This window comes from Podarcis pityusensis (genome assembly GCF_964106645.2).
Source record: "Podarcis pityusensis genome assembly, chromosome: 3".
Taxonomy (NCBI): Eukaryota; Metazoa; Chordata; class Lepidosauria; order Squamata; family Lacertidae; genus Podarcis; species Podarcis pityusensis.
Window position 1 is genome coordinate 34,583,146 of NC_138026.1, and position 17,984 is coordinate 34,601,129.

The following is a 17,984-nucleotide window of genomic DNA, read 5'->3' on the forward strand; positions in this document are numbered from 1 at the left end:
TTAATAAGCCCATCTGTTATGAGGCAGATTTCACAAAGTTTGTTACTGTGAAGACTCAAATTAAACTGTTTCCCCTGGGTGGGGCAGCATTCCTGCAACCCCAAGGGTAAAGAATAAAGTCATAGCCACACTATATGTTTAAAGCACTCTGTCATGGCTTCCTCCAAAGAAACTTGGGAACTATAGTTTAAGGGTGATGGAAATTCTAGCTCTGTAAGGGGGTAAACTACAGTTTACAGGATTCATTGCGGGAAGTCACAACCAGGTGATTTAAAAGTTCTTTAAATATATGGTGTGTGTCAGGGGACTGCCATCAGAACAGGGAAGGGAAGCTGAGGGGCAGTTGGGTTACAGGGAACCTCCGAAAATCTTGCAAAGCAGTTCCTCTTCCTGTGGTGGGGAAAGCCACACCTCCAGTGGGGAAGAGAAGAAGGAACCAAAGGATGCTGCTGGGAGCCTCAGCACCGCTCCTAGCCAAGCCGGTCAGGAGCCATCGCCCACTCTGCGCAGAGGTGTAAAACGCAAAGAAGGAAGTAAAAGGCTGGGGGTGACTAAGCTATTATGTTGGGGGAGGACCCGGAAACGACCACTCCTGGATTCTGCTAGCGATTGAGGCAGACATGAACTTGTGGTACTGCACTATAAATAGTTTTGCACCAAAATAAAAACCTGTAAAAGACAGGTCTGAGCCCTGACGGGTTACTCACGAGCAACCACCATTGCCATCTGACAGTGTGGATGTGGCCTAAGGGGGAGAAGGACGACATTCCCCCCTCCACCAGGCTGATTGCTATTTTATTTTTGCAGGAACAATACCTAAGAAAAACATTTACTGTCATATCCAGTCACTCTCCGTGTGCAAGTTATAGCTTAAGCCTTTTTTTGTTTTTTGTTACCTGTCACAATAGAAATGACCCATTTTTTAAAACTTGGGCTTACTTTATGACTAATTTCTGAAGAACTATCCCCTAAATATTTTATTGCTGTCCCTTCCAAATATTAAAGTAGAGAGGGAGGGAGGCATCCATGACTCTTATGCAGATGTACATTTTTTACATGTGAAATTTTTCTCTCTGCTTCATGAGCTTTGGAGATAAAGTCCTCCTTTTAAAAACTTTTATTACCTTCTTTACATAGCCAAAGAGGCATTTAATGGAGGCCAATGTGATAATTACGTGTTCTGAATGTGCCCGCTTTTGTCCTAGTAAAAAAGGAGCCTCTTCTTTTTCATAAAAAAGCTGTACTAGGACATTGTTTGCAGTAGTCGTTCTCTATAATACTTATTGATCTAACATAATAGAAGAATTTAAATTGCACACAGAAACAAGATGGCTATAAAATAAAATTCAATTATCTGTAAAAACTGGGAAAGCGGGGGGAAGGATGCTGAATTTTTCAAAAATCACTTATACTGAAAGAATTTCACATTAGTAACATGTTCCCCTAAAAAAAAAGCAATTTCCAAAGTAAAGTAAGATATACAATTGTTATGTGTCATTTCCTAAATGCACGGTTTTTCTTCTCTGCCAAAATAATTTTTGAATAGGGTACTTTAATGGTAGACTTTTAGCTAGTGAAATAAAACATCAGTGTGGGTGAATATGCTGGACACAAAGCAATAAGACATATCAGCTTACTTTTGATAACATCTGTTATTTATATTTCTGAGGAGGGTGTCAAAGGTGACATTATATTATATTATTGCAGCTTTTGTTATTAATTATGGGCCGGATTCAACGAAATAGTTGTGCTAGCAGCAGCCAGCGCAATTATTCCTGCTAGTGCAATGGGGCTTTTCCTACTCTCCTGTCCCCATGCCCCCCCCCCATGTTTCCCCAAATTGGTCCTGGAGAATTGGGAGAAGCCCCAGAGCTGTGCACATGTGGGCTGGGCAGGGAGGGGAGAGATAAGATTCTTCCATCTGGCAAGCAAAAATGCTTGTGCTGGTGGAAAAATCCCATTACTGCAACATTTAAGTCCACCCTCTATTGCTGTTGATGTTGAGCAGACATAGTAACTGGAAACAATTGCCTAAGACTACCATTGCCATTGGTGGAACTGAAAGAATGTGGAACACAGAAAGGCAGGCTTACATGCACGATGACCCAGAATGCAACCCCCGCGTAAATGGGGCGTTGCCTGCATAGGAAAAATAGTTCCTCATAGTTTCTGGACATTTTTCTGCATGCTCAGAGTCACCAAAGTAAGACATCTCCAGGCATGCATACTGTATTGGCCCGAATATAAGCCGCATCTGAATATAAGCCACACCTTTAAAATTCAAGGGGGGGGGGACAATACCCAAATATAAGCCACTCCCTTAAAATTCCACAGGCACTCACACCCATTGTGTTTTACCGTATGTCTGTTTCAGCAGCAATATCGTAAATTGTGTCCTCCCTAAAAGAGGGCATGTGTTGCGGTGAGGCCTGGAGACTGACCTCTTGGTTGTGGGTGGGTATATTGGACAGCAACAACACCCAATTGGTAGGTCCCTCGTTGCTAGGTTGAATCTGGCCAATGGGGTGCAGTCTAAATGGGTCGAGGGACCTATTTATACCTATGCACGTGACCGAGTTTCCTCTTTTGGCGCATGCATCAGAAAACCCACCCACCTCTCCCTATATGTAAGGCATTTTGCGATTGACCTTGCTATGCCGTTGTGTGTCATTGGGACAGGGGCAAGGCAGGAATTTCCCCCACTTGGCTGATTGGCTGTTGCCATTTGGTTTTCGCCTACTGTGTAGCAAATCGTCACAACTTGTAAGGTTGCGGATAGGCTCTGGTTCAAGTGATAGGGATGGGAGAACGGTCTCGCCATCCCTACGTGAAAGGTATTCCATTAAAGGAATCCAGGGACTCAACTTGGTTTGGTCAACCCCCGAGAGGGGGTTGTGCCCGTGCCTGAGTCCAGGGGAGCATCTGGGGAGTGAACATAGTCTGTTCCCGGGCTTTTCACCTACCTTTGGTGTTCACCCTTGGCTGACCAATGCTGGTGCCCTGGGTCAGTGCTACCTGCAAGGGTGCAGGGAGCTAGTCGAACCAGAGCCTATGCAACCACTCACTTTTCTGTAATCAATAAAGTTGTGGCCTAAATTCTTCCAAAAACCAAAACTAAAATTTGAGTCAAATGTGTGTTTATTTAGGGGGGAGGTCATTGGGTCTGAACACGCAAAAGCCAATTTTTGTAACGTTGCGAATTTAAGCTGCACTTTAACTTTTTATGGTTGGACTTTGGAAAAAAAGTGAGGCTCCTATTCAGGCCAATATGGTATATACTGTACAGGTGTATACACTACTTTGGAAAGTTTGGGGAAATGCAGAACAGGAAAGGCTTATGTTGGGTACTAGGGTGCAAGGGAACTTAAACAGATCCCATTAGGATTGTGCCTTCACTCTGAGACCAAAACTAATTGTTTGGGGGGGGGCAGAAGCCCCAGGAAACTGGTGGCCAACCCCTCCTGAGAAACAACATACCCTTTTCCAGAAACACAACCTTAAGTTTTTATTAATTTTTTTGTGTGAAACAGTAAGTATGACTTTTACAGCGGTTCTACATATTGTACATTTATGTGAAATTGCTTATTACTCATTCTCCATGGTTCAATGGGATTTAATGCTAGTGGCAATTCCCATAATACTTTCAAAATTTTGCTTCTTTGTGTATGTCATAGACATTGGCCATGCATGAAATATCTCATCTGTACCAAACACTGATGGATGGGTTTTCCTTTCATTTCTAATGAGCCATTGTAAAGTGCCTGCACCATTTTATATTTGTTTGTTTAAACTTCATTTTTTCTAGGATTTCTCTAAAGATGTCACTGTGCTTTCAGAAAACCATTGAATCAAGGGCAAAAGAACAAACAAAATTGATTTTGTTATGACTCATCTGCAGCAGACATGTATTACAAAGGGTTTAGATTAGAAATAATGAGGTCACTAAGTTTCTTTTTTTTTTTTTTTTGCACCTTCTCTTAGTTTTCTCTGTTTATACGTCCTGCAATTTAAACTTTTCTCAGCCACAAGTGGCATGGTGGGGCTGTGCTACTAACCTGACTGCAGTCCAACTGAGTTGCTGCAGCATACAGGGATGGAGACAGGGAAGGGCATGGTAGTGGTGAGGTTGGCATTGTGCAAATGCACTAGTGGAGCCAATCTGGCATCCCTGCCCCTCTTGGTTTTGGTATGCTATAGTGGCTCAGCCGGACAAAAGTTAGGTAAATGGCACAACCCCACCATGCCCTCTGCAATGGAGGGTATCTCAGACCCAATGCATGTCTTCCTAACATTGTGTAGCTGCAACCTGCCTTTGTGACTCCAGTAAAATTTGAAAAATGGAGGCTGGATCACATGAATACTTCCCACACCACTGTCCCTCCACACTGGGCAATTGATGCTGGAATGCATTCATCTGGATCCGGTGGGAATTCACTAAAATCTAATTCATCCAGCACCCATACAGGGAAATAACCATACTTCAACTCAATGTTATCCCAGCACTGTAATATCAGTCACTATGCCAAAGTGTCCTGCCGCCAGACTAAGAAAGTCTAAAAAAAAAATAGTTCTTCTTATAATAAAAGGTTACATGATATTTTCTTCATTACTGAATCAAAATTTCCTTGTGGCTGTTTAATGAGATTCATTCTATTTCCCATAGGTAGCAAGCATGTCTGATTTTTCTTTCACAGAGAATTTAGCCTGTTGCTGTTACCACTATGTCAATAGCTTGCACAGGTGACCAGGGTGTTTGTCATATTCATTCTAGGTTCTTCTACTCACTATCTTACATATCTACGGATTTTGGTCTGGTCTTGTAGCCAGTTCAACCTATGTTAGCCTACAGACTTTGACTTTAGCTGGAGTAACACAAATAACAACTTATACTGCTGTTGCTAAAGACTGTTGGTAGGATCTGGTTCCTTACTTACTGTTAAACAACTTATTTTTTTCCTAAATGACTGTGGATGCTTCTAGACTGTCACTACTTTTGACTGGGAGTCAAATCACATGCCAGCAAATTTATATTGTGGAATTTCAGTTGAATGGTGTGTCTTGAGCAACAAATCTGCTTCCTGAAAAGATCAGGTGGAAAGTGATAGGGGCAGGCATGCCAGGCATCCCCAAACTCGGCCCTCCAGATGTTTTGGGACTACAACTCCCATCATCCCTAGCTAACAGGACCAGTGGTCAGGGATGATGGGAACTGTAGTCCCAAAACATCTGGAGAGCAGAGTTTGGGAATGCCTGTGATAGGGGAATGCACTGGAAAGTGTGGAATAGCATCTGACCTCCCTGTAAACAAATAGAATGAATGCTCATTAAGTAGCCAGGATCATCTATTCTCCATGCAAACCAACCAGGATGAATGCTGAATAAACAGGTCATCATAGTCATCCATGAATGGATGGCACCCTTTCCCATGAGTGCACATTCTCCTTCTGTGAGTGCAAGCAGATAAGTTGATCCCACCTTGTAAGCCATAGATTGAAAGCCATAGATTTCTGTTTCATCCATCTTAGTGATTTAATATGCTTTTTTTATGGTTAAGTGGTCTCTTGCTTGTGTTTGTCACTCCAACTGCCACTACGCCCAAGTTACGGTTAAAGGGCTGGCTTGAGAGAAGCGCAAGTTAAGCATGGCTGCAGCTTTGCATACGTAATGCCTTGAGTTGGTCATCTCCCTTGCAAATTAGTGTGCCTAAACCATGCATCTCTGTAAATGACTGGATTTTTTTCCACATTGGTATGGAGCTGGAAAAAGCAAATTGGAATATAAATGTTAATTTAGATGCTGAGTTCAGCTTGCCTTCTGCTACTTCTGGCAAGGCTATAAACTGCTGTTGCCTTACTGCTTTCGACTGCACCTTCCCCAGCAGCAGTCAACAGCTTCAGCCACAGATGGAGAATCTGTATAGTGCTTACTGGTCCCAGATGCCAGGCTCTGGAACACTTCTTGCTAGCAGCATCTGGCTGTTTCCCTGGCAATCTATCAGCACTTCATGTCCAGCTCTTCCTCGGGTTTTGTGCTGAGCTGCTTCTCAGACCATTTTATAGTTTGGCTGTTAAACTTCTGCCTGGCCTTAAGTTACGCCCATGGTGGAAATGGAAGGTGGAGGGAGGGATGAGGCTGAAACTTCATTATATCGGTAGCAAGATAATGAGAACATCCATATTGTAGGCAGGGAGCTGGGCACGGCTGTTAGTAGGCCAAACACAGAAGAATACAATGATAAGTGGAGGGTTCCAGGACCCTGCTGCTTGCCTTTATCTGTTCATCTTGAAATTTGGGGAGGGTGCTTCATCACATATCTTGTTTATGCTTGAGTCCCTGTTCCTAAAACATCAGAAAGCTTACACTCTCTGCAGTGGAAATAATTTAGTTAAAACAGTGAGCATGTATCAGTAGAAATACTACATCAAGTAACTGACATTTTCCTTTACTGCCTCATCAAAGCAATTTTATTTTATTTTTTACCTGTGGCATTACAAACATGAAATCAAGGGCAGGTGGATCCACAGATAAGGATGCACAAAGATCACTGTATGACCAAACTGCAGATTCAGACCTATTTCTTCATAAATGGCTCAGAGGCGGAGTTAAGCATTGCAGTTCTCCTTCAGGTCCGACCCAGCCCAGTCCACAGTTGATGCCATGGTGTGACTCTATCCCTGCAGTGTGGGATGTGGAGTGCATTAACAAATAACGGTGGAACACACCAATCTGTCTCTGGAAACATCAAGTAGCCCCCCTACCCCTCAGTATTATTTCTCTTCAGAGAGGGGCAAACGAGTCACCATTTTAATGGCAAGAGAACAGTTTGAATTTGATGCTGATTGTATCATAAGTTAATTGTTTAATATATGACTTCACACAGGCTGGGTGGCTGGGCAAACTTCCACGCATTTCAAAAGATCCCTTCCACCCCACAAACCACCATCCTAAAATCATTCAAAAATTTCACCAACATTCGACCAAATAAAAAGTGCAGTATGTCCAACTCACTTTTCATTTTCAATTTGTAATGGACTGTTGCGTCCTTGTACAAATTCAGCACAACTTGCAAATACTGCACACTGCATTTTGCATACCTCGTAACATGCTTCAGCTCTCTGGTTTTGCCTGCTCTGAACAAAGACTGTGGCTTCCCCATCCAAGCAAAATGAGACCTATTAAATAACTGCTATATTGCTGCTTGCCCAGAGAGAAGACTTTTGTTCATTCTTCACTTGTTTCTCAGAACAGAGGTACCCTAGTGAAAAACCCTAGTGAAACATAAAACTCAGAAAAACCTGCTATCAAAACATGGTAAACATTATTCAAGCCAATGTTTCCGTTTATATCTGCCAATAAAGCAGAATAGGTACCCCTAGTATCTTGCATGAAGAACTAGTAATGTTAAAAAGGCCCTATTTTATTCCCCATCAGGTGGAGGAGTCAAGGAAATGGTCGCTGTGGTGAGCAGAGGTTGAGCATATTTGCTGCCAGAATTGGAAAAGCACATTTAAATATTTGTATAGCTGCCTCTCGTAAGTTACCTATAGGTCCCTATTGGATGCAGGTGGTTGAGAACTCAATAATACAAAGCTACAAAAGTACAGATGCAAATAATGCAGCTTATATCATCATCTGAACAATCACTCCCTTTCAGAATAATTAGAAAATTAGTTTTCCTTACATTATGCACAGCCGCCAAAATCCAGCAGAATCTGAACACACACAATATTTTTTGACACCATTTCCCAGTGTGCAATATATTATTGTATTCTTCACTTATTTCCTGTGGGTGACATCCCATGATAGCCATACTCAGAGTAGACTCACAATTAAAAACAACGGACTTAAGTCACCCTCTGAATGGATTAGATGCAATAGCAAAATTATTTTTCTATTAGATAGGGCTGTGCACGGAGGCCCAAACTGAACAGGACCAGTTGTGGGGAACTGGATATCACTTGTGTTGGGTTGAAACAGTCTCAGACTGCTGCCCATTAGGCTGCGAGGTCCAGAGCAATCTGAGGTTGTCAGGGGACAGGGAGTCAGGCATGAAGGAGAGCCAAGCATCAAACAGGAAAAAGAAAAAAATATGCAAAAAAGAGACCTACCTTACCAGCTGTGTCTTTCTGGGGGAAGCTGGATGGGTGGAGTGCCTTTGGATGTGGAGTGTGGGCTTTCCCACTTGACCTTTCCTACCCGTCCAACCTCTCCTCTGCCTCCTAAAGCAGCACTACACTGGTAAACAGAGAATTTGATCCTGCACAGCGTAGGTTTCTGCTTCTTTGTGAGGGACTTCCTTGAAGGGAAGATACTTGTAAATGAGCAGTACCCTGCGGAACTGAACCCTCTTGCTTCCAGATGGGGTGTGAGAAAAAGGGGTGCCTCCTCCTTCCTCACTGTATATCTAAATTTGGGGTTTAAATAGGGTTTTTTTAAAAAACAAACAAACAAACAAACAAACAAACAAACAAACAACAACTCTATTTAAACAATAGCTGGGCATTTTGAACCTACTCTTTATCTGAAAAGGGTCCCAGAGTGGCTTGCATACAAGTAAATCAAACAGGACAGTTCCTTCCTGCAGGGTTATAATCAAAAACAGGTGTGTGGAACCTCTTTCCTTCAGGCCTAACTAGCCGATAATGAGTCCCAATTTGGCCTGCTAGCCTGTTTTCCACAAGCCATGCCCACCTGCCCACACCTGCCATCATATGGGATGTCAGGTGTGGCACAGGTAGAGACACAGCTGCCAATACGCAATGAGGAGCCTCAAAGTGGACTTCTGCTTGGCAAGGGAGGCTTGCTATGACTGCTAAGTTGCATGACCAAACCCTGTGCAGAGGCTCTCTGCAGAAAGCAGGTGTGGAGTCAGTTGCCTAACAAATGATAGGCAGCAACTTGAAGTCTGAATTGGCTTGGGTTCTCTTTTTTAGTGATTGCTATGCTAGAAAGGTAAAAAGAAACAGCCAGCTAATGCAATACCTGTTTCAAGTGACAGGTGATTAGGTCTCTGCCCCCTTACCCAAGTAGCCTGATGAAGTTGGGGGGCACTCAGGATCCAGTCCACCAGCTGGATCCAGTTCCCCACCCCCTGACCTAAAAAGACATGTCACAATGTACTGGAATCTGTTCTTGCTACCCTGTTCCCAATACATCATGGGAGAGATACACTAATCTTCTCCCCTCTTTCTATATGGAGGCCCCTGGAAATTTCCAGAATGTGCCTTATGCTCAGGCATTCCTGCAGACCGGTGTTTCGCAGACTTGGGTCTCCAAGTTTGCCTTTGGACTACAATTCCCATCATCCTTGACCACTTGTCTTGCTAGCTAAGGATGATGGGAGTTGTAGTCCAAAAACAGCTGGAGACCCAAGTCTAGGAAACACTGCTCCAGACCAGACTCTGCCAGTAGCATTTACAACTAAATGCCTGGAAAAGGTTAAAAACCTTAGCTTTTCTTCAAGCCCGCACTGAGGAAGTGGTTCTGTTGCCTCCATGAAAACAAGCCATTTCATAGTTGTATGCACAGTCGCACACCTTTTAAGCTCTAATGTAATAAAACCCATTGACATTCCTAGGAGGCGGAGTCAATTTCTGTAATTGGCATTGAAATAATCCTTGAACTCACTATTGGACTCATGATGAGATTTATTTCATATCAGATAAACCAATCTTGTAGAGGGAATAATAAATCTTATGCATTTAAAGCCGGCCACACACTCAAATGGGAAAGGGGGGGGGGAAGACTTTTCATCAGCAAACCAAACAACTTGTGATAGATGGGCAATTAAATAAATAAGGATGATTCGAGTTAGCTTATTAAATCTTACAAAGCTTTTGCATTCAGCCTTACTCCAAAATGTGCAGTCAAGTAGTCCGTGATGACCTTTCCCTGCCAGCAGGATCATTTCATGTCAGCACCGACAGAATGAGAGGAATGAAAGATTCGCTCTTGGAATGCTTTTGAATCCTTTCGTTCTGACACTGAAAAGCTTGGCACAAAAAGACCTACAACTGCTTATCAAAGAGCTGTAAACAAATACAGAAGCTTTTAGGACTGTGGGTTGGTGTGATCATCTGCAACACCACAAAGATGAAGCCAAAAGCATTGCTTTTAAAACCTTGGAATGGACAGAGGAATCCAGTTGCATCCCCCTTCTTAGAGAAGAAACCGAATGAAAGGAAACTGAAAGAGCAAGGATACCAAAACACCTCATTTGTATTGATTAGTAGAAAGCATTCAGAGATGGTACAATAAATGGCCTTTTTGTTTGTCCTTAGGAGCAAAAAGAAAAAGAAAAAAAGATGATGGTATTAAATCATTAGGAGAACTCTTTAACACAGCTGCACTGCTTTCTCCCTTACAGCACTGCAAGAGTTACCTCCCATAGCGTAAACTTTGGGAAATGCACAAGGATCGCAACCAGGTGAGCATTTCCCACCTGACTGGCATCTTCATTTCAGGCAGCAAAATATATCAACACATCTGATGAGTTGTGTGATCACTGAACGTAACAACCACAAACCCACTCCAGAGTTAAGTATGCATGAACTCAGAAAAATTGCACTTAAATCTGTTTTGTTATTGTGCTCAGTGGCACCAAGTAATAGAATACATTTGTTGTTGTTTAGTTGTTTAGTCGTGTCCGACTCTTCGTGCCCCATGGACCAGAGCACGCCAGGCACTCCTGTCTTCCACTGCCTCCCGCAGTTTGGTCAGAATACATTTAAGTAACACCATTTGTGTGATAATAGTATATTTAAGGAAAGAAAACAGTGAAACTGATGGCAACAATGATGAATGCTCAGGAGGTTATTAGTTGTCTAAAGTAGTGTTATTTTACATTATCATGAGGGTGGGGGGATGATTTGCTTAATACTGAGTTAGGAAGATGTTTCATTAAGACATACGCACACACCTATTCCAGCTGTAATTCAAGCACTCCAAGACTGGCTTTTTGAACTGGTTGTGCTGATCCCACATTTTGAGGATGTGGAGAGCGGGTTTTGTTGCACATACTAAAATCCTACCAAACATTGCTAAGCTAAAAAGTGGGCAGAGGGAGATAGAATTCAGTTTCTTCTCCTGCCAAAGAACCAGTGGTCAGAGGTTTAGCTTTTTAAAAATAACTACATGAATAGGAAAGAATTCATCCGTCAATTTTGGTTTCTCGCTTTTCCAATCTTAAATTCAGTTTGCAATGTTTTTTATTTTTAAAGTGCTTATTAACGTCTGCAATCTTTTTTTTAAAAAAGTGCTTATTAACGTCTGCCAACATATCAATACACATTTCTGATAATAAATATGCTTTTGTATGCAAGCTTGCTTATTAGAAACACTTTTTCAAACCATTTCTTCCCTATCTCTATCCATTAACACATCTCTGTTTCCTCAACTGGAGAGAACAACTCCGTATTCTGCTCATAACTGTGAATGCAGTTCCCCCATTCAGCTAGATATGCATGCTGAAGCCTGCATGCCACTTAGTGTCTTGACAATTGGGAGAAATGTCCAGACTTGCACACTTACCTGCAACACACTGTCTCTTGATCTTCTTCAACAAATGTGCCCTGGAAAAACATGGATCTCCCTAACCCCCACCCTCACAATGCCACTGCTCCAGTTTATATCAAAAGCTGTTTGCTATGCAGCAATTTTGAAATCCAGCAAATGTACAAATAAAATGTCACCACTGGAACATCCAAATCATTTAATGGTAGAGAAGATGCTCCTTACCGGAAGTCATTGAAGAGATCAATGCAAGTGCCATTATTCTTACAAGGTGCAGAGTCACACTCATTGGATTCAGATTCACAAAATGGTCCTTCCCAGCCAAGGAGGCAGACACACTGGTAGCCCTGAAAGGAAGTAGGGGGGGGACACATTAATTAACTCCTTGTCAATATCTCAGTGTTGACTGCATTAACAATATAACTTTGGGGGACCTTATTGCTTTTTAGTTCCATTAATCATTGGAAAATGTTGAACCCCAGTATCCACTTGGACTGATGCAAAACTGGAAAAATTATATGATTATTAAGAATATTTGACCAAATAACAGCACAGGACCTATTCATGAGCTGCCACAGTGGCACAGGAATCATGACAGCAATGTTTAAGGCTGGGATTTTCTAATAGTTTTGGTGTTGAGCTTATCTGCACAGATTCTGCCCAGACCCAATCCAATCTCATTCCTTGATCTCAACAAAAAGCAAGGTCCCCCCCCCTCAACTGGAACCACCAAATTCCATGTATAAATATATTTAAATGAGATGCTTCTTCCATCCCTAGTAATGTATGAAAGGCTGATACCACATGGAAAGGACAATTGTGTCTTTCTCACCCCATGGCTGAAGGTCCTATACAATTAGTCCCATTCATGGTATCACATCAGAAGCACAAAAATGCAGAACTATGAGTTGCTGTTGCAGTCTTTGCTGAAATATCCAAAACCACTTTATGAAAAATGTAAGGAGAGAGATGTAGTCTGTACCAGTAACAGAAGTAACTCCAAAACCGTTAGAGACGACCTGTCTTCTCCTGTATAAAAATGGAGCTGAGCTATTTCCCTTTTGCTCTAATTCTAACACTTTCAGCAAGAAGAAAAGTTGGGGTGAAATATGACTGCCCACTAGAAAATGTAGCCAAATAATTCTGCTTTAAATTGTTTGCCAATTTGAGTTTTGGTTAAAAGCATCTGAATTACTGCTCTCAAAATAGGCAGTGGGCTAGAATTGAACTTTCTCAAAACTCTACTTCTTGGAATAAAAGATCTTTTATGTAGCAATAATCTATCATGCTTTGTATCTGTCATGTTGAACAGCCCTTTTAAATGGAAAAGAACAAAATGTGCAAGTCCTGATTATAGAGGAAAGAACTCCAACTCTGTATGAGATTGTTAAATGGTATGGACCAGTTAATCAAGTAGAGGCAATTGCTGTAAAACTCTGAAATAAAGATAGAACATTCAGACTCACAGACGTATCTAAAGAGATTGATTTTAGAGATCTTGTGCTCATCCTTTATTAAGAACTGTGAAGGTCTTTGTAAAGAGGTAGTATATGTTTTTAACAGCTTTCTGCTCTCTGTCGTATAGGGGAAATAAAGCAATGCTTTTTGTTAGTATTGATTCATAAACAAGGAGGTCAATAGGACAAGCTAGATGTACTTATATAGACTTGCACATTTTGAATTTTCTCTGGTTTTTACTAAATCACGATTTCTCCATATAAAAAAATCCCTCCATATAAAAAAACGCATGTTATAGGGAAGGGTTATGGCCCTGAAATCTAGATTTCCAAGATTACGATTGTATGTGCATGTTTATTTTTGTATGGAGGGGACATGAATTCCAATGAAGGGGTACAGGCCTGTCTTATTTAGTGAGAACTAGTGCCTAGAGTAACTGAAGCTAGATTTTGCTTGTATCTATGCTAACATTAGGAGCTAAATATCATCTATGGCATATAATATGTAATGGTGTTTTCACACAAGCAAGTCCTCATTCAATATTGGCATGTGGGAGTAATAAACTGGCATGTGTGTCTGAATCTTATTCATCCTTAGTCCTTATGGAATAGAAATGTCAAATCCCTCAAGAAATCACAAATGTGTCAAGGTTTACAAGGTTTACAAACTCATCTTCTCACATTTCACAACGCCATACCTATCACAACAGAAACTTGCAAAACACTGAACCTTGTGCATCCTCACCACAACCTTTGACTCCTAACAGGACCACCGCTCTCCTCCCCAAACCCTTAAGCACTTGTATGTCCTGGCATACATACTATACACACAGACATGCCTGTCACAGGAATTCCAACACCTTTTCATCACTTATGTAAAGAGATGCACCACTGCACGTTCCATTCTAGAAGCCTGACTTTCTTTTGCAGGAGCAGCAAAATGGGGGGGAAAGTCCAGAGAATGTCTGCCTCTGCTCCAAAGAACAGAGCAAGACATGTCTGTCCTCATTGTGCTGAGAGACACAGAGGGAGAAACCTGGGTCTTTGCAGTGAAGCAAAGACTCAAAGACAACCTCACAGGATGTGACACTTTGGACCAGTATTTTTGGAATACAGGTACTGTCATCCCTGGCCACTGGTCTTGCTAGCTGGGATGATGGGAGTTGTACCTGTAAAAGCATCCAGTATTTACAACTGCTGCAGACATGCAGAAGAGTCACACTGACCCCGGTTCTCACTGTTACCTAGCATGCAAACAGTTGGGAAAAAGTGCCTCTGAAGTCATGCATCCAGGCCAAATAGAATTATTGAATGTGCTTTCTGTTTTGAAACTGTGAGCAAATAAACAAAGGAAGATAATAATGCCCTACTACTCACTGCAAACTTCAATACACTTATAACGATATGTGGTCCAACAAATCAGCATTTTTTAATATTCTTAAAGGAACAAGATAATTGCTGTGAGCAGCAGGTGGGGAGAAAATAAAGCTAAGTTATTTTGCCAAGTATATAGCCTTTACTGAGCAAGATGCCCGGTGCAGTAATTTTGCAATTATAAGAACAGCAGTTCTTTACTTCATATTGAAGAAAAAGTGTTAATCTGCAGTAGAAAAGGTCAAACTGAGAGCAATTTGAAGAGGTGTGGGCACACAGACACACACACCGAGAGAGATAGCGAGAGAGAGAGAGAGAGAGAGGGAGAGAGAGAGATATGATGGCATAGGGACACCTGTGTATCTTCATCTAATTAAGTGCTTGAGCATTTAGGAAAGCTTTATTTTCCAAGCACTTGCATCCCTCTTACTCTTACCACATTGCAGACATAAGATTCATCATTTCTGAAGTCTCAGACTATGTTATGCTACTGGAGAATAGCTGTGGAACATCTGGCAAACAAACAGAGCAATGTACGAAGCATCCATCACAGGCAACAAGTGGTCTGCATCCCAATTATGCAAAATCTTCTGATTAATCCTTTGCAAGTGTGGCTGGAGCGTGGCTTTAGCACTAAACTACTAAGGGCTTCAGTTCTACATGATATATCCAGCATTATATAAACTAGGAGGACTTGTGCAGAACCCAGGTGGTGATCCTTAAAATAAATTGAACACCGTTCTGTGATCCAAAGTGCTGTGAACACATGAGGCATGTTCAGGTTCCCTATTACTACTGCTGGTCTTTTCTGAGCCTTCTTGAAGAAGCAAGTATGGGAAGGACCTGCAGAATAATAGCCAATGAAGCACAGGGAGCTGCAAGCAAGAAGGAAAAGCATCAGGCTGTGCCTCAATGCAGGCTCTGAAGTGTTCTTTAGGCAGGTACACGGCAATGCTTTTGAACTAGGACCATGCACCGGATTCAGCCAAGGCCCAACTATTAGGACAAATGAGGCATATTTGGAGGGACTCAGGCATTGGACCAATGCCACAGATTGCTCCTGGATGGGTTTGATGGCTCAGAGTGATCAGAGGGTGGGGCATCTGAGGTGGGCACTTGGCAGGAAAACCCTGAGAAGAGGCAAACAGTTATCCTGACCACCAGCTGTGTTTTCCTGGAAGTAGGTAGCAGCCCGCTGCCTGACTATGCTGCCTGCCTGAGACTCATCTTTGAAACAGCACCATGCAGCATCAATGGCTCCATAAGAGAAGACATTAGCAAAGGAGCACCCCACAGAATTGACCCCACCTGCTCTCAGTTGGGAGTGGGAGAGAAAGAGATGCAATGTCTGTTGGGATACTGCCAGGGAGACAAAGTCCATCATGGCCCCCAAGCCGGCTGCCGGACGATCCATCAATCTCCCGTAGTCACGCAGTATCAACAATTAGCGACATGAGTTTCTAGAAAATATCTTGCCACATTCCAGAGCTCATGCACACTCTATCAGCAGATAATGCACAGCCAAAAGTTGCACTCAGGAGAGCATTATTTACAAGTTTATTCAGCGTTGATCAGAACACAGAAAAACATGACTGCCTGCTTTAGTGTCTACGATACAGAGAGAGAAAACGAAAGCAACAGAAAACATAAACATCCTGTGAACAGGAAATACGCAGACTCTGTGACTCACAGCCTGCTCCCTTTTAAGGTGGAACGGAAATATCCTAACAATGTCACCTTCCCCTTTCCCCTCCCAGCTGTATGTTTAATTAGGTGGTTTTTTTTAAAAAAAACAACCTATTTGAACATTAGCTCTGCCCTCAACTAATTCAGGATCAGATCCCAGGTAGGGTGGATGGTCCCCACATTGGCCCAGGGCAGGTTGACCTTATTAGGGACCTATAGATTGGGACTGTGAGACAGATGTAGGGCTGCGCACAACCTTATTTCACACATCTAGGATCCCTTGGATCCAGGCAGATTATAGCTATACCTCTCTCTCTCCCTCTGTGTGTGTATGTAAGAGTGTTATATATATCATATTAAATACTCAGCATCATACTCAGTTTGCAACATTGGCCAATTTGTGGTGTGTCATAATTCCAATGGGTGTGCCTAAGTTGCACATTGCTTTCAGCAATATTCAAAGCCTCGAACTTGATAAAGTGATTGAAAAGGTCACGTTCAAACCCCATTATTTCCATCACTTAAGACAGCTGACACTGAAATCAATACATTCTGAAATGAGTTAAAATACCAGGAGGCCTCATCATTTCCATTTCAAAGTCGTAACAAGAAGCTTCGTTCAGAAATTCACACTGTCAAAAACGTGATATACAGAATAATACATATTAGTAGTGAGTTATGCAACTATTATTCTTATTTTAACCACTGCATACCTAACAAAAACAGTTTGGAATGACAATTGAAGTGATTGACATTAGAGAACCTTAAAAAAGTTTCTTGTAGGAGGCATCCCCAGATATCTTGAAAATTTGAAAGGCTTGGCTTGGGACTGGTGGTTTCTGCCAAGGAAGAGTGAAAGCTTACAGCTTAGTCTATATTGCATTGCAGCTGTGGCAGTGAAGCCTCAGGCATCTACTGACCATGGATGCGGTAAGGCACAGAGACCTGAGTCTTGGCTCTTTTGCACAGGATCCCATATCTCCTGCCCTTTCTCTTTTTTAAAAAACTAAAGACAAACCCACATATTTTGCTTTCCTGGTGGCTTTCCCTCTGAAAATTGGCACCCAAATTTGCACCTCTAAACATAAAGTAGCATATGCAAATTTATATAGCAATTTGTGCCACAGGCCTACACCCCAAGTCTTTTAAAGACCTAGTAATGCCTCTGGTACTGACTGAGCTTAAGTGACAGCACAGAATGTTCATAGTCATTCCAACTGTCAGGCAACAAAGGTGTCATCAGCAAGTCAGTCAAATATATTTGCCAGAAACTACTGGCCATCACAAAAAAAGAAGGTGTCATCAGATCTGCAGTTTAGGCCACTTCAGTTGGGGATGTGAAAGCTGTCAGTTTAGCTAGGATTAAAACCTTACACAGGTCCTAACAGCATCATTTTGTGGGGTTGTCTGAGGACTGGGAAGGAGCTACGGATGTCAGGGACAGACAGCTTGTTAATGCTGGAAGTCTAAACCCATGAAGAGTTGCAAAGGAAGGGAATTCTGATAGTCGTGGTTGGCTGGCTTCTGCTCACACCAAGTGTATGCAACCAATTTAGTTTGTTTTTAAATGCTGTGTATCTATGACTATGGGACGCGGGTGGCACTATGGGTAAAACCACAGTGCCTAGGACTTGCCGATCGTATGGTCGGCGGTTCGAATCCCCACGGCGGGGTGAGCTCCTGTCTTTCGGTCCCAGCTCCTGCCCACCTAGCAGTTCGAAATCACCCTTAAGTGCAAGTAGATAAATAGGTACCGCTTTATAGCGGGAAGGTAAACGGCGTTCCGTGTGCTGCGCTGGTGCAGGTTCGCCAGAGCAGCGATGTCACACTGGCCACGTGACCCGGAAGTGTCTGCGGACGGCGCCAGCTCCTGGCCTCTAGAGTGAGATGAGCGCACAACCCTAGAGTCTGACAAGACTGGCCTGTACGGGCAGGGGTACCTTTACCTTTATCTAT

At 42.4% G+C, this 17,984-nt stretch overlaps 1 protein-coding gene across 3 annotated transcripts in view; it reads right to left on the reverse strand.

The window, feature by feature from the left end:
• Nucleotides 1-17,984, reverse strand: part of EYS (eyes shut homolog) — a 500,175-nt gene that overhangs the window by 412,513 nt on the left and 69,678 nt on the right. For all 3 annotated transcript variants that reach the window (XM_080997889.1, XM_080997888.1, XM_080997887.1), the window contains one exon: nt 11,737-11,858. In XM_080997889.1, the coding sequence (XP_080854015.1) occupies nt 11,737-11,858 (122 nt within the window). The remainder of the gene's footprint in view (nt 1-11,736; nt 11,859-17,984) is intronic.